At 35.1% G+C, this 21,894-nt stretch overlaps 1 protein-coding gene across 1 annotated transcript in view; it reads left to right on the top strand.

Moving 5' to 3' along the window:
* Positions 1-21,894, top strand: part of DIAPH2 (diaphanous related formin 2) — a 209,323-nt gene that overhangs the window by 30,389 nt on the left and 157,040 nt on the right. Inside the window, exons 6-18 of the mRNA XM_082061623.1 lie at positions 60-199; positions 555-629; positions 712-781; positions 2,123-2,259; positions 3,448-3,556; positions 6,027-6,137; positions 7,468-7,586; positions 8,406-8,522; positions 9,715-9,833; positions 10,650-10,714; positions 12,550-12,654; positions 14,945-15,544; positions 21,144-21,258. Coding sequence (XP_081917749.1) covers positions 60-199; positions 555-629; positions 712-781; positions 2,123-2,259; positions 3,448-3,556; positions 6,027-6,137; positions 7,468-7,586; positions 8,406-8,522; positions 9,715-9,833; positions 10,650-10,714; positions 12,550-12,654; positions 14,945-15,544; positions 21,144-21,258 — 1,882 coding nt within the window. The remainder of the gene's footprint in view (positions 1-59; positions 200-554; positions 630-711; positions 782-2,122; positions 2,260-3,447; positions 3,557-6,026; positions 6,138-7,467; positions 7,587-8,405; positions 8,523-9,714; positions 9,834-10,649; positions 10,715-12,549; positions 12,655-14,944; positions 15,545-21,143; positions 21,259-21,894) is intronic.

The following is a 21,894-nucleotide window of genomic DNA, read 5'->3' as shown; positions in this document are numbered from 1 at the left end:
ACGTCTAAACGCTACTATGATCAATATAAATTTAAGCAGCATTCTGTCTTCTGTGATAGGGTGGACTGAAAAACAGCAAGCATGAATGCACACTGTCCTCGCAAGAATATATTCACGAATTGCGATCTGGAATTTCGGAGGAAAAGCTGCTTAATTGTCTTGAGTCTTTGAGAGTGTCTCTAACCAGCAATCCAGTCAGGTAAGTAATAATTTCTGCTGTAGTTTTTGCTTAGCAATAAAGAATTGTGGGGCTTTTTCTGAAACCAGAGTGATTATGCTAATAGTTGTTGGCATGAGAATGTTGTTCTCAGCACAGTGGAAAAGGATAAGTGAAACGTTTGCAGCTGGTTGCAATATCTTCTCACCTTTCATGGTGGGTGTCAACTTCTAGTTGTGGAAACTAAGCATTTGTCTTAATGGTTAATCAGGCCTTCCTGGGAAGTGGGGCTTACAGCAGTGTCTGTGAAGATATGCAAGCAGTATTGGAGGCATAACTTTGCAAGCTTTACATTTGATTAAGAAATAATTACAAGCATTTTTCTTCCTTTTTCCAGCTGGGTTAACAATTTTGGACATGAAGGTCTTGGACTTCTGTTGGATGTCTTGGAAAAGCTTCTGGACAAGAAACAGTAAGGATTTGGACCATTGGAAGGGAGGGGTGGGGGAGTTTGTGAAGATTGTATGTAAGTTATTTTCCTCCTTCCTTTCAAGGCAAGAAAATATTGATAAGAAGAACCAACATAAACTTATCCAGTGCCTCAAAGCATTTATGAACAATAAAGTAAGAACCATTTTAAATTCAGATATTTTTAGCATATTTGTTTTTTGTTGCCTTCAAGATCTTTGTAGCATGTTGAATCTCAGAAAAGGAATGAAAGCTTGTGTATCCAGTGTCCGCTGACTCTTTGGAAACGTAGGCTAGTAAATTTAGTGTAACCTTTTGTTCAGTGTCTTGTTCATAAGCCTTCTGAATATGCATTTTTGTCTAATTTTTGTTAAACGTTAGTAATTTTTGGAAGTAAAATATTTGGCAGAGAGTGATAGTATGGATTTAAGGTAAGTGAATTAGGAATTTAATTATTTGTGAAATGGAAAGGAAAATATTTCTTTCTAAATTCTGATTTCAATACATGATTGTTTGTTAATATAATGTACTTTAAACCTGATTTTTAAATTGAGTATGATTTAATACCTCTTTACCTACAGTTTTATAGGTTGGTAGGTGGTAGATAAGGGATAAAACTTTGGTCTAGTTTAAATTGTACTCAACTTGTTTCTAACATGGGTTACTCATGTTCACAAAGTGTGAGTGCTGCTTCTAGAAGTTGATGTGTTAAACTTGTGATTTTGCTTTACTCATAGCAAAATCTAAAGTGTTATTAAAATAATTTTATTCCCTCCCACCTGCAGCAAATATAGCTATGCATTAAGTTACTTTTAACTACTGCTACTCAGTTTAGTAAAATCTCACTTCCAGAATAGCCCATCTGAAGTGGGAAAAGCAAACTTAAATATTCACATGCTTTCCTCTATTCCTGCACTTAGTGTAACCTGGAACAATTAGATATCTGATTTACAAAACCAAAAAAGACAAATACTGCTACTTTTGAATAAATTACAGTATTTAAGTTTTTTTAATTAATCTGTTCAGAAAATGAAATAGAATATGCAATAAATAAAAGAAGATCGTTTTTTCAAAAAATAATTTTAACTTCCATTGATCGTTGTGTGGAAAATATTATTTCAACTTGCCAGCAGCTGTTACAATTACAGGGAAAAAAATGAGTGAATTTTTCCTACTGTTGAGGTGTTTCAGATACAAACCAGTTTTTTTCTTCTATCTATCTGTCTTTTGGTGGATACCCAATTTTACAAGATATGGCATCTTCCTTAGGAGCTGGCTGGCTTGCTTTCTTAGGAGATAACCTCAAATGTAAGATTGGGAAGACTGACTTGTGTCCACAAGTGGTAAAAGCCAGAAGGTTTTAGTGTAGAATGTTGCCAAACTTCATATGGGAAGGGATGTGTGTGTGAGGATTCCAAAGGATCTAAAGCCCAAAGATGATGGTGAGTATTCAAGGCAAATACAGTTTCTTCACTGTGAGCTTTTTGTTTCTTTAAGTACGGATTGCAAAGGATTCTAGGAGATGAAAGAAGTCTCTTGCTGTTATCAAGAGCAATCGATCCAAAGCAACCACACATGATGACCGAAACAGTGAAAATACTTTCTGCTATCTGCATTGTTGGAGAGGAAAATATGTAAGTAAGATACTGAAACAATTTTTTTTTTTTTTGAATGCTCACAGATTGTCAGTTTGGACACAGGTGAGAAAACTTGTCAGCGAAACAAATGTAATGTAACCTGTTAAGTATTTACTTTCTTAATGTAGCTTAAATGAAAAGAGACTTTCACCCGTTCTGATGCATTAATCCAATATTAAGTCAGACAAAAGCAAATGAGCAGAGATCTACAAATCATGGCTTTAAGTGGAAGGTCTGAAAGGAATATGATTGCTTACTATAGAAAAGGCTTCCTGAGCCATAACTGTTCATAAGTGGCTGCTGAAAAAAAATATTTTATATATCTCTGAGTATGATCAGGAATTGTGAACTTTTAATTGCCGTAAGTAAAGCTGTCAGATTTAAAGACAATTAAAATGATAGTGTGTTAACATGGAGCACTACCGAGCCTATTATTGTGGGGAAGATTGAGATTGGGACATCTTCCCTGAGGAGGGGAGGTGAATTTATTATATTTGAAAATTACTGATTTGGCACCACATATTAAGATTTTTTATTAGTTTGCAAGATAATACTATAGAAAGAAATATATTTATGGATTTTATTAGAATATCACCTCTACCTAAAAATAACAAATTTGACAGGGCAGAAAATTAACATTTGAAGCTGAAGTTTTGAGTAGTTCAAGTTATGGAGTTATGTACCACATGTTCCTGAGCTATTTAGAACATAGATAATCAGTTGGTGGATGTTTGCTTTAAATTATTGGCTGGCTTAGTTTACTGAAGGTTAAAAATGGCAAACTCCATGGCTTGTATGCAATAAAGAGAAAAAGACATTTTGATTTCTGAAAAGACAATTAATTAGAATTCCCAGATGTCAAACACTTCAGGTAGTACCTAATGCACAGTCATGCAAAGGTAGTGGTGTTGGTGGTTTTTTTCTCCTTTTTTGTTTTCTTCCTATTGATTGTTTCTTACCTGAATGTCACAATAATATAGAGATTTACTCACCTTTTTAAAAATTCAACATTAAGTAGATATTATAACGCTTGGTTCTTGGTTTGTTTTTAACTTTGTATAGATAAGTGTAGATAAATGCATTCAGATTTTCTGTCAGTGCACTAAAGTCTTGAGTAGTGGGCTAAGTATGTTTAAAGTGAGGAAGTTGACTGGTACACTTTTTGATGGTTTGTTTTTCTCTTAGTCTGGACAAGCTTTTAGGTGCTATAACCACTGCTGCTGAAAGGCACAACAGGGAACGTTTTTCTCAGATTGTTGAAGGACTGGAAAACCATGAATTCTTACAATTGCAGGTGGGTTTATATTTTAATATGCTTACTAATACTTCAGAAATAATCTAAAACGCTCTAAGACTGTGTATTATTTTCTGATCTTTGAATTGTTTACCCGCAAAATCTTTTAGTGCTATTACTCCACTGGCCTGTAAAAGAGGAAAAATAAATAGAAATGGCCTGCTGATATTAGGTTTTCTAACTGTTAATGGTGTGAAATGAAGAAACTCGCTTCCTTGTCCCAAAAATAAGATTGAAAATTCTTGACTGTAATAAAAAGAGAGTAATTAGTGGGTGACATTCCTTTTCTTGGATGCCAGATGTAATGTTCAGGTAATAAGCTTGTGGAAGCATTTTATTATCTTTGTCACTGCTTAATCTTCTTGACTGGGAATTTTGTGTTTAATGGACCAATGAAAACCCAGCTCCCAGTCTGTCCTCTGAAATGTTTCAGTTATTGTTACTGGAGCCCAGAGGAGGCTGCAGTTTTGGGAGCTGGAGGCATTGCTCCCTGTGCATCTTTTGGGCTTAGGAAAGAAGCAGAAAAAAGTACTCACTCCTAAATTGCATTGCTTCTTTAAACACCTCTCCCCAAATCTTGCCCCATCCAAAGTAAAGAAAAACTCTTACAGCTCTGAATGGATTTCATCCAAGTAATATGTTTGTGAAAAGATGGAACATGTTTGTGTTGTGCTCTTGAGGAGAGTGTTTGAGTTTCATTTAGAAGCACATCTGGAATGCCTTAGCTGAGCACAAACTTCAAGTATCTTATTGTTTGAAGTACCTGTGGCATGGACATATGTCCAGTATTGTTCACCTTTTTGTAATTCTGGTGAATGAAGAAATAGATAAGCTACTGAGATTTTCTTCAGTCAAGTTTTATTTGGCTGTGAAGGATTTTGGTTTTATAATTTTTCCTGGTAATGACAACTTAGTGGAAATTCTAGCCTATCTCTGGTAAATTGAATGGTTGACCTTTTTTGAAAAAAAAAAAATGACACCAGGACAGTATGATAATTCATTAATCAGTTAATAATATGAGAGTAAATTGATTGGGAGTAAAATTTCTAGTTTTAGATATTTAAAGCTCGGTTTCATCCAACATAGCCATCCTCTTAATACAGCCATCCACCTACATTAAACAGAAATAAGCCATAGTGAAAACTGATCAGTGCGAAGTGTATGTTTTTATAGCTGCCACGTTCAGTATACTGGCTTTATAGTCAGCTGAAGATAGACATGTAGCTTAATGTAATATCTTTGTGCGGGGAATGCTTATATTTCATACAAAGTCATGTATTGAAAAGAGTTACTTCAGGAACTATAAATGACATTCTATTCTTAATAATGCTGTCACAAAATAATTCATTTTGAAGTTTTCTCCTACTTTATGATGTTGTTGATTTAAAACAACCACAAAACATTCCTGCCCACCCCTCCGCCCCCAAAAACTAACAGTAAAGGTACAATTGCAAGACTCATTACCTTGTTTCTGACAAAATCATTCTTGACTTGTAATGTATTAGCACAAGCCATTAAGCCAGAGTTTCTTCTGGCAAAAGCAATCATAGCAGATGGCACCTCTTCTCTCTATTAATTTCAGATTGGACATGTACTTTGGCTTGTTAAGTCATGTCATAGTAGTAAAATAACAAGAATCATTCAAGCAAGCGTGATGATACTACATTACATGAAGATGCAGCTATATAAAGGGAGTGCCTTTGAAAGAGTGTTTTAATAGAAATTTAAGACTCCATAAGGTGTTCTGTTAAAATTAGATAGTGAATGTAATCAAAATAGGAAGGGTGCTGTTATCTGACTTTTCTCTGCAGCTATTGATTTTTATTTATTTATTTCTTCTACCCTAATGCTACTTCTATTTGCAGTTAACATCTTTTACTAAACTTGGTATTTCCCTGGAGTCCCATTTTAGCCTTTTAACATGGATCAGCACTTTTGGCATTATGCTATTGTCTACCTGCTTTAAAGTAAATCAATTAAAGCGCACAGCTGTTCAATTAAAGCATTAGCCAGTATATTGAGACTTCAGGCATTTAGCAAAAGTGCTGTGCAGAAGTAGAAAGACACCTGGTGATGTGAATTATGTTGTTTATGGGTGTTTTTGGGGTAGTGGTGGTGATGTTTTTCTTAAATTTTTTGATTACTGTAAAACCAGTTTATTTTCTAACTGGTAAATACTGAGGAAAAAGAGGAGGAGTTGAGTAAACTGTAGTGTGAGAATAACTTTCTGAAATAAAGTATGATCCTTTATGTGATACAATTCTGATGTAGCAGAAGCACTCACAATATGAAAACAGAGCAGAATTTGCTTTTGCTTAAATTAACCAAAGTCAAGTGTTGCATGTGTGCCATATAATAAATAATATCTATCTCTTAACATTGGTTATATAATTAAAATGAAATGGTCAAAGACCAGTGTTTATTTTCATTGTATACATACTAAAATTTTTGCCTATATTTCCAATAACAGGTAGCATGTATGCAGCTCATCAATGCCCTTGTTACATCTCCAGAAGATCTTGATTTCAGGATACACTTGAGAAACGAGTTTTTACGTTGTGGCCTGAAGAAAATATTACCTGTAAGTCCATCTGTATGTAGGAACTGATCACAGTCAACTGTTTGTGTATATTGAAGATAACCAATTCATTTTACTGAGAGTAGCAGATGTGAAAGATTGGAAGTGAGAAATGTCAGACCTCCAAGGGACTGTCAAACCAAATCTCCTTTCATTTGGTATACTTGAAAATTTAGTCTCTCATTAGCTATGTAAACCATAGTGGTAGTAAATATATTAAAAATGTAATTAGAGTGGTCAAATTTAGCGTAATGAGCTCAAGTCATATGCAGCTAATGTGAGTCTGGCTGTGGAACCAATCTTGGATTAACTTTTTTGTATATGCCATTCCTGTTGTTTTTTGTAAAATATATTTTTCTTTAATCTGCCTTCTTAAAAAGCATTTGGAGTTTTTAAAGAAGAATCAAATGGACTCCTTTATTCTTTTGTTGACAGAGTTGTTGACAGCTGGAGACTGCTTGTCTTCTTGCAGCTACACAGAAGTGTGCTTTTATGGGTGGCTGTGGATGCATATTTGTGACTTAGGGGTAGATTTGTAGCTCTTTTCCAAGAAACCATTCTGATACTTACATCAAGAATATGTTTTCTTACAAAATATAAGATAAATTAAAGAATACCTTTGTTTGAAAAAAATATATACTTCTGTAACTTTTAGGATATGAAGTTTTGAATCATCAACATTTGTTAGGAGTAAAAAACATTCAGTTTTTAGTACATTCAGCTTTGAAACTTACTGATGTCTATATGTTACTTTTTCTTAGGGTATGTATTTAGGTTTTATATCATGTATATACCTTTGCCTTTATTTGCTGTAGAATATTAGAAAGCCTGAAGAACTCTTAGGTTTTTTTAATCTACTGAAAATTAGTTTACATATTCAAAAAATGCTTAAACTTTAAGAATTAAGGGTGGGTAAGCTGTAATACCAACTAAAATATTCAATACAATCCTACTGTTTATTTATAAGGTATTAATTACAACATACACATAGAACTCAGATCATTAATTCTGCAGAGAATGTCTAAGGTAGAGGAGTATTTTTGTCTTGGCTTTTTACTTCTCGTGTAAGTATTTCTCAATATACCATGGTTGCTTTTATGCCATGACCTAGATGAACTTAATTAGAAGTGTTCATGTTTGTTCTGCAGCCCATACCTGCTATATTCACTGATATTTTGCCTTAATTTTTCTCAACTCTGCAATTATAATAAAAAACCCTATGCACTGTTCCAAAGGTTAATGTCTTATGTTTTGTTATGATACAATCTTTGAAGGAGGGGAATTCTTGCTTTGAAAAAGGGAAAATTAACATATACTATGCCTTGAAAAATAGGGCTTGAAAGATAAGGAGAATGAAGAGCTTGATATTCAGCTGAAAGTGTTTGATGAAAACAAAGAAGAAGACTTAATTGAACTGTCACATCGTCTTAATGATATCAGAGCTGAAATGGAATATCCTTTAGAGAAATGATGTTATAACCTGTTGCATCATTTAATAAGGTTAGAAACGTAAGTTAGAATGCTCTATTTTGTTAAAGACTTATTTAGAAAATGAGTATTTAAATTTGCATGTCAAATGTGAGTCACTGGAAACTGAATTAGTTTTTTTGTAAATAACATTTACTAAGGTAAGCTCTGGCTTGTAATACATGAAGATGTAAAATTACACCCATGGAAGGTTTTAAGTTTGAAGAAAAATGAGTTTTGATAAGGTGGAACAAAATTCTAGTAGGTTCTGAAGCAGTTAAGGTGCATACCTTCCCTAGTTGTGAAGAAGCAGCAGATTTAAAGTTACCAAGTTCATGATGATTGCTTGCAGTTTTTAAGAGTAGTAACTGATACTTAAATGGAGGAAGGTAGACAAAAATCAATGAGAAGAATATAAAAGCACTAATAAGTAGTGTTGCTGCATTACAGAACAGGTAATTACAGGTTACTTTCTGCTTTAAGAAATTAAAAAGATTGACTACTGTGTATTTGCCAATAGCCTGACTCACTTCAGAATGAAAATGAAAGCTTTGTGGGAAATATGCTTGTAGAATTCTTGATAAGTATATACTATGATTTTTCTGAGGGACAGAGTTTATGTGGATAATCTTAGTGGAAAAAGGATATTTAGTAATAAGGATAGTAGTTCAGATTGTTGAAAGTTTTACTTGAACAGTGTGAATGACATCTGGAGAACTGGGTTTGGGGGAGATGTTTTGTTGTGTAGTGGGGTGTGGTTTTTTTTCTTTTTAAGGCCATGTGTTTCCTTAACAATGTTTGCACTGATGTGCATGAAGTATTTCATCTACTGTATAATATGTTGAAAGATACTTCTTCTGAAAATTACTTTTTGTCAATTCTCCAACATTTTCTTCTCATCAGGAATGATTACTATGTCCGGTAAGTGTCAGCCGTCAGGTTTGATTTTTGGGAGCGGGTAGGGAGAAGAATAGAAATCAAGACCCTGGTAAACTGAGTAGCTCATAATGACACATGAACTGTTGTGCAGTAACTGATGTGTTATTTCTCTTTCTGCTCAATGCTAATATTGAAAAGATCTTATTTAGCACAGGGTGTTTCAAAAAGATGGACTCAATTTGAAATCACACTGCTTTGAGACTGTGTTCATCTTTTTGAAACACCCTGTATGATATCACTTGTTTCAAACACTTGAACCTCATTCTAACACCCTTATCCCAAAATATCCTTACTTGTTGGGCACTTTTTCCCTTATTCAAATTTAATAGCTTCATGGCTTCAAAAGAATTGAAAGTTAGTTGCATTACTTGTAATTGAAAATACTTCCACAGTGTCTTAGACCATGTCTTTTCAATGTAAGCTTCTCTTATGGGCACCTCATAGTGTCTTAGCAGTGTCATAGTACCACATACAAAATCTTGTTATAAGAAGTATTATTTTAGTTATAAAGGCATTATAAAAACAATTGATATGCAAGATGATAAAATTTAGAGGTAAAATATAACCTGAGAAATCTTTGATTTTTATATATATATATATATATATTTTTTTTTTTAATAAATTTGAAAGTTTGGAATATCATCGGTTTAGGTTTAGAGTTTCGTACTTCGAGAGCTCAATGGTGTATGAAATTGAGATGTAATACCTTGCAGTGGTAAGAACTAATAATTTTGAGGACAGAATCCCCTAATCTTAGAGATTCCTGATATGATTGTGTAGAGATGTATATCAAGCAATTAAGGTAATAATTAACTCATTTTTGAAATAACTGATATTGCTACTGTTGTGAGTGATGGAATTCACTGTGTTGAGGACATGCTAAATAAATTCTTGCTGCATATATTGAAAATACTAAAGACATTGCTTATTTTATTATTGTCTGATAAAGGATAAATGAAAAGTGAACAATATTTTGTGTAGTCCTGAACTTCAGGTATCCTGAGAAATGGCAACAATGCTTAATTAGTCAGAGTACAAATATGACTTTTAACTTGATCCTTTTACTGGCAATTGTTCATATATTAGGAGTTGAAGTTACTCCCTTTTGCCCCCTCCATGTCACCTAAATGATTGTTCATGTTCTTATTATCCTGTAAAATGTTTTCTTTGTTAGACCTCAGTATTACAAGATAATAGAAGAATGTGTATCACAGATAGTATTGCACTGCAGTGGCATGGACCCAGATTTTAAATGTAGAGGAAGAATGGATGTGGATTTTACTCATCTTGTTGGTTTGTATCCTCTAAGCAATTTTACCTTGTTTTACCAAAGTGCATGTTTTCCTTTGTATGCTTCTGTCTAAACTTAAATCAACAGTGTGAATTACTTCAGTTTTGTGGAAATCTGCAGGTGGCCTACAAGTGTACTTGTAGAGAAGGACAGATCAGGCTTTGCAGCCTTCAATAAAATGACACTGAGGAAGTTTGCTTCTCAAAATTTGTCCTGTTTTATATCTAAGTATGACAGTCTTAATAACAAAAAAAAGTTTGTTCACAAATTCCGTTAATTTCAGGTCTGTTACAAATACCAAAATTTACATTAACGTTAATTCGTAGTGGATTTATAATAGTTATATAGTTCATTCTAAGACTGTTTTCTGTAATATTTTTTAAGTATATGAGGCAAATGAATCAGTTAAAGCATTGAGGGACTGTGGATGTTCCTGATCTGGAAAGGAGGCTTTCTGATTTGAAACCTCAGCAGTAACTATTACGTCATACTCATGTGAAAATCCTTTTTTTTTTTCTTATTCAGTAGTAGATTCATGTAAAAGAGAAGGGTATGAAACCGAGATCAGTCAGAAACAGGACAACTATGATGATTCATCTTCAACCTTCTTGGTCATGTGTCCTCACCACTTTTTAAAATATTTTTGGATTTTACTCATCAAAATAATTCACCAAATGTTTGGTCAGATCAACTTAGTGATTAATTGTATTTTTTATCTTTTTGTGTTATGATGTCAGAGTGTAATTATGGTTGGAAGGCATCTCAGAGCCGTGAAACATTTTACCCTATTTCTGTGTGTTATTTTGTTTAAATTCTAGATGCTTGTGTGGACAAAGCTAAAGTAGAAGAGAGTGAAAAGAAAGCAGCAGAGTTTTCCAGAAAGGTAAGTCCTACTCATCATTCTTCTTAAGGCAGGGGACAGAGGCCTGACAGGAACACAGTAGACTTGTTTCACAGTTGAAACGTACTGGAAATGGGGAAAAAGTATCTCTCGCAGACAAGATGTTTTTTGACATTTAATAGCTCTGTGGGTTTTGGGTTTTTCTGTGTGTACATGGCTCAGATTTATCTTTCTTTTGAATTCAAAAGCAGATGAGTGGTATTAGCTATATGTATCTTCAGTTGTATTTCTCTGCTGTAGATAACTGATGGAGAAAATTCTACTTGTTGCTATTTTGTCCTGATATACTTAGTCATAGTTAAATACCTAAAGTGCAGTTATATGCTTAAAAAGGAGGGAGTGAGGGAAATGTTCATAACTCTTCATCTAGCTTTGTTTCAGAACCTGAAGAAACTTATTGAAAAGCAGTGTCATTCAGTGTTTGAAAAAGCATCAACTCCTTAGGCACAGAGATACTAACATTAAAATATTGCTTTATGTCCTTATAATGGCCATGATAAATTATTATGTTATGTGGGAGCGTAATTTATTTCCTAATTCTTCACATTTAGGAATCTTACAGTGCATTTTGGAACTTGTTTTAAAGCAGTTTTATTCTTCTGGTCCAGTTTTATTTTATTAGAAACTTGATAACTAAGACCTGTTTCAGTCATGGGCTGTTTTCATTTATTACTAGAGAAAGGACAGAATAGACATTTAAAATTATTTCTGTAGGAAGAATTGCAGCTCAGTATATTTTTAATAGTAAAATTTTTGGGGAGTATTTCTAAAGAAATTGGCACTTACCCTTCTGCTTTATCACTATTGTTGTTTGTGCTGAAAATATCTTGATACAACATGTTTTCTCAAGTTACTTAAATTCTTGTTTCTGAGATTATGTTAGTGGATAATTTGTCAATCACAGATCATCACGTCCCACCTACGGGTATGAAATGCTGAATATACTATAATAACTACAATAGTAGTTGAAGTTTACATAGCATGTTGTTGTGTATTAAAAGCATTCAAAATTTTGTATTTTGCTGGTCTGGTCTAAGAAGTGTTTTGCAGGCCAAAAGGCAGTATGTGTTCTTGAACATGAAGATTACAAATTTCAAATGAAGGGTGGAATTAAGTCAGTAGCTTTTTTCTCTTTAATGTTAAATGTAGATGCATTTTTAATAGGAGTTATGGTGTCTGTGCTTTATAGACTGCAAATTGTAGTGATGCTTCCCTGGCAGAGATGTTTATCATAATGTATTTTCTTAGTGACAGTCAACACATGTTCTTCCTAGTGAAAACTTGTTTTGTTCTGTGGTAGAATGAATAACGGAAGCTTTTAAAGATGCTGATAATTTCTTAAGTCTAGTAAACAGTAGCAGGATGAAAATACACAGCAAATTTCTCTCAACTGCATTGTAAACTGGGCTTCTGTTTTATATGGGGACGTCAAGACTAAAGGGATCTCTTGGCCTTTTTGGGTATCTCCTTTCTTATGTTACTTTATGGGTGATATTGCTGAAGCTGCACACATCTCTCTTCAGATGTAAGCTGAGACTTGTACTTGAGTTTAGGTCAAGAAGTCTACAATGTTCTGTTGAGGGGTTCTGTCAAGCTTACAGCTGTAGTAAGTGACTGGATCTGAGTGGTTCTGTGTCATGACTTATTGATGGAAGACATATGGGACTAGAGTAACTCATATTGGAATTTTTTTTTTTAATTAAGTTAAAAGTGCATCTATTGCTTTAGTTGTGGTATTGCTCAAATAATTCCTGAAAATATAATATCTAGTGTGGATATAAATGGACCAACACTTCTGTATTGGTTAATCATTACAGTTTGATGAAGAGTTCACAGCTCGACAAGAGGCACAAGCAGAGCTTCAGAAACGAGAAGAGAAAATCAAAGAACTCGAAACAGAAATCAAACAGCTACGAACCCAGGTAATAAAACTAAATCACAGTAAGTTCTACAGTTGAGTGGATTTATTTATTTATTTATTTATTTATTTTTAATTCGAAAAGAAATTGCCTTGGAGTATCTTGTCTCTATGGAGTTTGAAATATATGTTGTCTTGATTTGTTTTTAAGCCACTATAAACTAAGGAAGAATAGCTAATGGAGGTAGCATTCTTCAAACAGTACTATATTCAACACCTGTCACAGGTGTTTGCTTTATTGAGGAAAATATTTCCTTAGGCTATGAAAAGTTTGAATCCAGCCTAACCTTTTTTTCTCCAAGTATTTGTTCATGCTTTAGCATTACTACTTCTGTATGTTTTGCAGAAAGTGTTTTGGAAGGCTTTATGCTTGATTTGCAAAGGTGGAAATCATGATAGCTGTGTGCACAATATACATACCTTTCAGCATGTGCATGCCAATGGTAACATCAATTTTGGTTTTATACATATATTTATACTAGCTTTATACAGTTTCAGGTAAATACAACAAAATGCAATTCCTTATGGAAGGGGAAGGTGATATTTAGTTTCAGTTAAGCTGACTTTACTTGGATCATTTCCTCAAATTTTACTCACAGGCACCAAAACTGTATCTCCAAGTGTTCTGTCCAGGATCAAGAAATGCTGCTGTTGAGCCCTCACAACATCTCTTGGCTTCGTTTTGTTTAGTGTCAATGAATTAGGTTTTTGACAGGTCTTTTATATACTTTAGCATCAAACAGATTGTCTGGTTTGCTGCTTTTTGCCTCAGCTTGGCTTATTTCCTACTCTTTCCATGCTAGGCAAGGTCTGCCTGTTGCCTTTTGTCCTTACTGTGGATATCTTAATGCCTGTGATCTCACTTGCTGTTAGGATAAGAAGAGGAAGGATAGTAAGTGATGTGCTATAGCCTGACTGCCATCATCCTGCTCAGGTTGCTGGTCTTCTGCTGGCAAGTTGTCCATGCTATAGCCTTATCAGAGCACTGGCCTTTTCATCTGCATGTAGTGATATTACATTGCATTTAACAGCTTTCTCATTGTGTGTTATGTTGAAGTTTGACAGTCTGTTTTCTGAAATATGACAGTCTATTTTAATGAGTTCTTGACCAGTTTTTACATTATGACTTATGTAGTAGTTCATGAGCCAAAGAAACACATGCCTTGTGCAAAAACAAATACTTACTTTTAGTCTAATTATTAATCCTGTTATATTGATTGTAACACAGTTCAGATTGTCCAGACATTACAGCTCACTCCCCATAATGTTACAAATAAAAGCGATACACATTAACTTTCTAGTATCTATACCTTTTTTCTCTAGTGTTATGCTCCCCACACAATATATTGTGGCACTTATTTTTAGATGCATTTAGGTTTTTCTCAGCTTGTTTTTTTTTTTTTTTTTTAATAATAAACTTTTGCTTCCTTTAAACTTCATTTAATTGCATATGGAAATATTATGCAAATCAGATTAAATTAGCAGCCTATATTTCTTAATAATTTTGTAATTAAAAAATAGTAGAGAAAACAGAATATGAGCTCACATGGTGGTTTGTACATAGCTCCTGATGCTACCTCCTAATAGATAGTGTTGGAAGACAAAAATCTGTGAGGAATTTGTACTAGCCTGGGATCATGTTATTGCTGCAGAAACCTCTGTGATGGTTTAACATACCGCTGTTTCTCTTCATCGTTGCTTTCACAACTTATTAGAATAGATATTGCAATTGCTTTTTTTTCCTGCCACTGCAGAAACAACTGCAGACTGATTTAAAGGAAAGCATCATAGTTTTCTCTGTACTCCCCTCACCCATCACACATGATGTCAGGGTCATTATGAACGACTGTGGTCCCATAACCTCTTGCACTGAGATATCTGCTTCAGTGATTTCTGTGGAAATTTTCCACCAGCAGATTAGTGTTGTGAAAATTCAGCATTGTTATTACCATCTCTGCTGCCCCAGCTTGCCAGGATATCCTAAGTGGGATAAATGTTTTATGCATTGGAAGAAATAAAATGCTGTTCTGTTCACTTAAATGTTACTGCTACTATTAAATTTTCTTTAAAATGGAAACAATTTGTTTTTATAAAAATGCTAGGTTATTCAGTTTACTGGGCAGTTTTATGGTACATGGTATAATCTATTGCTATTGCTTCTGATTTAAATAGGAGAATGCTTGCATTTCTCACTTTCTTGAGGTAGAGTTGAGTACGAGGCATCCTAGTTGGTTCAGCTTTGTAGTAAACTTCCTCCCCTCCCTGATAAAAATAATTCCTCTTTTATATTTCAGGGTCCAGTCCTGACAGGTCAACTGACAGAAGTAGCACCATTACCTTCAACCCTACCAAGTGAGAATGTGCCACCAGCACCACCGCTACCTGGTGGAGCAATACCTCCACCGCCTCCACTACCTGGTGGAGCAATACCTCCAGCACCTCCGCTACCTGGTGGAGCAGCACCTCCTCCACCACCACCTCCACTGCCTGGTGGAGCAATACCTCCTCCTCCTCCGCCACCACCTCCACTACCTGGTGGAGCAATACCTCCTCCTCCGCCTCTGCCTGGTGCAGCAGCACCACCTCCTCCTCCTCTACCGCCTGCGCTGCCTGGTGGAGCAGTACCACCGCCACCTCCTCCTCTACCTGGTGGAGCAGTACCACCGCCACCTCCTCCTCTACCTGGTGGAGCAATACCTCCTCCACCACCTCCACTACCTGGTGGAGCAGTACCTCCTCCCCCCCCCCCACCTTTTGGTGGGCCCCCGATGCCACCACCTCTTGGAGGTATTCCTTTTGCTCCCTTTCCGGTGATACCAGCGTTACCACATGGGATGAAGGAGAAGAAAAAGTATAAACTGGAAGTTGCAATGAAGAGAATTAACTGGTCAAAGGTAATAAAATCTTTGGTTTTATTCCCATTGATAAAAAGTGGCTTTTGAGGAAAAAGGAGGTAATGTGCTAGGGTTTACATTTGATTGTTAGTAGTGCTCATGAAGTTTGGGGAATTCATTCTATTCTTTATCCAAATCATTTTGATGTGGTGGTTGTGATTCAAATGGTATTGGTTTTCAAACACACCTTATGCTATGAGGCAAACTCCAAGTGTTTAATGCTGCTACATGCTCATAACATGCCTTTTTGTGGGGATACCTGTAGCTAACAGCTCTCAAAATCTTGCCTGATTTGGTATAGAATTAAGTTCTACATGATTTCAGCTATAGTTGATAGTTGACTTGCCAAGTGAGCACTTCAAAGATAAAATGTCTTGTTTAAAGCAGGTGTAAGTTACCAAGCAACTAAAAGGTTTACTTTGTAAATCATGTTACTACATTTTCAGCAAAAAGTTTAGTTAAAGGATTGCTGGGTTTTGGGACAGGAAATGAATATTGAAGAAGACAATTGGGTGGAAAACTGTTGGGCAGAATGCAATTTAGGAATTTGACATTCTGGCAGTTGACAGAAAGAAGGGTCTGGAGTCAAAGGATAACTACAGCTGTTTGCTTAATTGAAGTATCTGTGGCTGAGTAATGATAAAGAATGTTGAGAGAGGAGATGTGTTAAGAGGTTTTACTTGAGTCTGTAGGTATAAACTGCAGTAAAACTTGGTGTGAATGGGTGCAGGGGATTTTGGAAGACAATGCAAAGCAGAACTCTGATTTTAGTTTTGTCTTCTCTAGGTTAAGCAAACTCTAGGAGCCATAAATTATGTGGTTTATGATTTTTTTTTCCTTGCGTTTTTGGAGACAAGTTGAAAGTGGATCAGGCTTTCAGAGACTCTAATTTTAGCTTTGATATCTTCTTGACAGAACAGTGCATGATTGCTCTGGTTGTGCCTTCTATGAATTTCTTTTAAAAATGAAGCGTGAGTGAAACTGCTATGGTGGCAATTCAATGGGTTATCTAGTTTCATTTTAAAAGCCTTGCATGAAACTTAAAAACTTGACTAGCTTAAAAAAAAGAAAGGTGGGAATGTATTGGTGCAAGATTTTTTCCTAATTAAAAGAAATAACTGTGTACTTATCATTATAGTAAGCACACAGACTTCAACTACTAAAATTTTCTGTTCAAAGGCAGATGTCTTGACATGATGTTAAGAATTATTTTCAATTCAGTTGTCTGAATAAATACAGAAATTCATGATAAATTAAAGCATCTAATTAAGAAATGATGCCAATTATTTTCGTGTTCACGTTTCTTTTGTTCTTGTGATACATTCTGGAATTTTGAAAGGGAATTTGACTTCCATTGCCTTACCTGCCTGTCAGTGATAGTTGTACTACAAAACACAATTCAACAACTTTTTTCCCCCCCCTCTGAGAAAGGCTGGTGTTTACCCTGTCAAGACAGTTGCATAACTTATCAGAATTTTCTAAAGGCAATGGTGTTATTAAACATTAATTTTTATTGTAAGCATTGAAGACATTTTTACTAGAGTTAGTTTTTGTATTTAGCAGTATATAGTTTAATATTAAACATGAGTTAAAGCCATGGTTCTATTAGAGTTGTGAAGCTTGTGTTCCTCCCCTCTCCTTTACGATACAAATATAGTTGATACTGTATACTATAATGAATTTTTCAATGAGATCCTTGTTGACAGAACTTTGTGTTCCAATACAAAATTATCTTTCAGAAGGCTGTGGGTTGCACACTGAGTGAGAGATTTCTTGCTGCGAGAGCTCTCAGATAATGTGTGTTGGGCTCAGTGGATTTATGCAGGGACAGCAGGAGGTGGCAGTAGGTTCCTGCGGTGTTTCCTTTCTCTTGTGGTCCTGTGGTGCGGATGGGTCTGAGAGGGTATCTGTGACTCCTGAGGTGTGGGGAATACGACCAGTGGGTGAAGGCTCACTGATTTTCATAAGTAATGCAGAGAGTTGCTTGTATCATTGTTTTGTGTTAAAGCAGAAAGACAAACTGTGACTGAAATGGAAAGTCAGGGCTGTGTTCTTTTAGGTGCAGTGAATGTGATTCGTGGCTTTGTATTAAGTTGCATATGTATATCCAACCCATCTGGAATAGTTCTGAAGCAGTTTTCAAACTCAGATAACAGCATACTATTTCTTGTAGAAACCTTCTAAATTTGTGATGTCTAATGTAGTTCAAGTTCAGAGAATGCTGGTGTCTGTGCTTTAATGGTACTTGCAGGTTATTAATCTCAGAGACGTTTATTGTTTCAGGTTAGTAATGTGCCAGGCCTGGCTTATGGGAGGAGCTATGGCACTGTTCCAGTAAAACGTTTGGGTGCCATTACCTTGGAGTGAATGTGAGCTTCTGCACAATCTCAACATGGTTATATTTTATCAAATATTGTTTACCTGAGCAGTAAACAGCACAATCTGTGATTTGCAAACTAACCTGTTTGAGCAGTTAGTAGTAGTTCTTGCCTCTCAAAGTAATTGATCGCTTTGTGACGAGAGGAGTTATGCAGGTGTTCAGATGTGTGTGCCTTTAAAATCCTTTTTTGATCACTCTAACCAGTCCTGCCATTTAAAGGAAATGAATTTGGGCTACCGGGTAATTCTGTATATCATCAAGATTAACCCATCACATCTTAAAGGCAGTTTGTGGTTGGCAGTTTTCAGTGATATAGAATGCAATAGATATATTGATGTTTGCCGTAGGAAAAAATATATAGATCACCAAATCATCAATGCAAATCACAGGAGGACCTTTATATATTTTATGCTATCTGGTGGACTTTAGTTTAACTGGATATCTGCTACTTAAGTATCAAGAAACGAAATCTTTTTACTACCAGCTATTGTCTGACACTTTCCTTGAGAACCATGTTCATTGTTCTATATCAATAGTGTGTTGGTACCAAGAACTTAGTAAAATGAAGTTGTTGTTGAAAGTAAGCTGTTAAGTGGCTACAGATGGTCATTGCTGGCCTAAGTTGCAATTTAAAATGGAACAACTGTTGAACACATAATTTACATTGCACTCTGAAATGCTGCAGGTTTTTTCAGGGTGATTCACAGCTGGTAAAACTGTTGGGAAATTCATATGGATATAGATGTGCATCTTTCTATAAAGTTGCGTGTTATCATGTTGTCCTGGATAGAGCTGGATGACATGGGATGCCAGATGTTCTCCTGGCTGAAGATGCTGTATCTTTTCAAGGTGGAACATCTGAAATGAATCACATCATTGGACAGCAATAACAGTCCTTTGTAGACTGTTTTCGCAACATTGCTCGGACACAGGATTGTATGTTCATCCATTTCTTACGTAGCTATTGATCCTGTCAGACACAGTGGGATTTCACTTTTAAGAGTGATTATAAAGATGGATGGTCTTAGGGCAGCATCACTGCACTGTGCTGGAAATTGTTCTATTTTTTTCCATGGGGTTTTTCAGGTGATGCAAGTTAAGTTGCTTTGTGTCATTATGAATATATATCATCATCATCACTTAAACCCAAACCTTTCAAGGACTAGTAGTGACAGGATTTTACTGTTGAAAGAGGAGCTAGACTGTCCTCTGATATTTTTGAATAAATGATCTTAATTGTCTTTTGAAATAAAACGTAAGCTTAGGTTTAGTGTTCCTCCAAGTTCTGAAGTGTGGAATAGTGAACTGGCTGTTTCTTTGGAGTAACAAATAAGAGCAGTATCAGGAATGATTAATCCCACTAACTTTGGAAGGAGGAATCTGGAAGGATGAGATAAAACCTGTGTGGAAATGTATGGCATGTCATTTTATAGTTTCTTTTACCAGAATAATTAATGTTTATAACTTACCTTTAGTATTTTGTCACTGGATTTCAAAATATTTGGAGATGTGCCAAAATAATCTGAAAGTGTATCTAGCAGTAGTAGTTTGAAAAGAGACTTTCAAAATATTTAAGTAGAGGGTATTCAAAATAGTAAAAAAATGTTTTATATCAATTAATTAAATATTAAACCAAGTATCTCTTTGGGAATTTCCATCCGTACTTTTTTTCCTTATAGAATATAGGTTTCACCACAGATTTATATTTTACCAGTTTTCTTAAGGGAGGGAATAAAATTTGTATGCCATCGACAAGATAATTCTCTCCTGAAGTTGCTGCTCATCCTCGACTTGCCACTGCTTTATCTGGTTAGGATAGTTTCCCTTCCAGAATTCATTTACCTTTTTCATTTATTTAGACATCCCACTTAAGCAGAGAAGAATTCCTGCCATACATACAACTTATGCTTTCCACACCCAATTGTCCTTGTTAAGTAATATCCAATTCTAGCATCAGTTGCACTAATTTTGTAACTGTGAAACATAGACCACTATCCTGTAAACATATATAAAAAGAAGCTTTTTAGTTTGTAATGCATGTTTGGCATTCCAGCCAATTTCATTGCAATCAATTATATTCATGTGTTTATAGAAATAATTTATAAAGTGTACATCTGAACTCTGTGTATGACAATGGAAAGCAACTGCAGATGGAGATTTTGCTTAAGTGCTCTGGGAACAGTGCCAAAGCTCTGCTTACTGAAAAAGAGGAAAGTCTATTTGATCTTCACTTTTAGGGAGCCATCATTTTGGGAATAAAATTTTTACTATTTTATTCAGTGCCTTTTGATGCAACTGCCTTCACCATTAGTGTTAGATTAAGGTAGTTTTGACAAATGTCTGACCTACTGCAGGTGGTAAAGCAGGTCCACATTAACACATTGATCATGGGGTAAGAGGTGGAGGACCAATGCATTGCAGTGAAAGCTTAGTGAGCCTTACGAATATGGTATTGATAAATTTCTTTCATATCATCCTGAAATTAAATAGCCCTTGAAAATTAATTGACATTTTAAGCTTGTAAACAAGAATCAGTAAGACTTTAAAAACTGGAAGAGGGACATATTTTGAAAACAAAATAGCAGTTCAGAATCATGGAGAGTAGAGAGTAAAATTGGCATTCAGCTTCTATATTGTATTTTCTTCTTTTAATACAGCCAGTATCAAATAAGACACTGTAATGAAATCTCTCTACCATTGAAAAAATGGAAACTGTATTTAAAAAATGATATGAAGTATACAATTATTTGTGATATTTAAAAAGATAATTCTTCCAGCAATTAATATTGAGTCACTGAAAGGTCCACATTGAGATGTCATTGGCAAGTAAGGTATTCCATACTCTGGCAGTGTAGGAATGATTATTTCTTCCGCAGTTCTCAAGTAGCAGAGATGCGTAACAGTGGTGAAGAATTTGAGAATTGTCTAGAAAATAATCAAGAGAAAGCTAGAACACTTTCAAACCCAGAGGCCAATGGGTTGTCAAGTCTGTTTGGAAAACTTGTTGAATGGGAGAAGTATAATAATCATTGGGTAGATAGAGGGCAGTTCATATTGTTGTGTTTTGTTCAGGAAGCATCTTTAAGAGAAAGAACATAATACGTGGAACATAGCTAAGCTTAATTCAGTCCAGTTATCACAAAAGTCTGGTATCATTGGCTTTAATTTGGCTATTGAAAATACTAGTTATTAACTTTGGAAATGCCATTTTTGTTTCAGATTGAGCCTCAAGAGATAGCAGAAAACAGCTTTTGGGTAAAAGCTGAAGAAGATAAATTTGAAAACCCAGAACTGTTTGCAAAATTGGCACTTACCTTTGGAACACAAATGAAAGGTACATTCTTTGATTTTTGTATTATGCTTGTATTAAGTTTAAAACTATGCAGTGACAGTCTCTCTTATGCTTTGTGCAATACCATGGAATTCATGTAATGATTTTTATAGTGGGAAGATGATTCGAAACTTATGGTTTTATTAAGAATAGCAGCGTATTTCAAGAATTGCTCCTCCCTCGCTTTACGGCATGAGAGAAGGAAGGTTTCGTAATAATAACTCTTAAAACTGCAGGATATGTTGCAGACAGATGTAAATTTTCTTCAAATGAAATGAAAATGAAATTTAAATTCTAATCCTAAAATCATGCTCGTCTGTATTAATATTTCCAGCTGCAGAAACTGTAAGTTGTCAGGTTCTTTTAGATATTCCACATGTGTTTGTGTAACAAAAATGTACTTGCTTGTATCATTCTGTTAAATCAAAATCCTCTACAAGTTACAATGTAGCAACTACAATATGCAGTTGAATAACAAAATCACAACTCTGTAATATGCCTACTGTCATGATTCTGGAATATGTTGTTTGAAACCATAGTTGTTTTCAAGGTTCTTGTGTATGTCTCCTTAGTCTTTGCTTTCCCTCCCCCCCCGCTTTTTTTTTTAAATTCTATATGCAGCTCTCATGCAAGAAAAAG

This window comes from Streptopelia decaocto (assembly GCF_964273445.1).
Source record: "Streptopelia decaocto genome assembly, chromosome: 10".
Classification (NCBI taxonomy): domain Eukaryota; kingdom Metazoa; phylum Chordata; class Aves; order Columbiformes; family Columbidae; genus Streptopelia; species Streptopelia decaocto.
The sequence above is the reverse complement of the archived record's forward strand: the minus strand, read 5'-3'. Positions and strand labels throughout refer to the sequence as shown.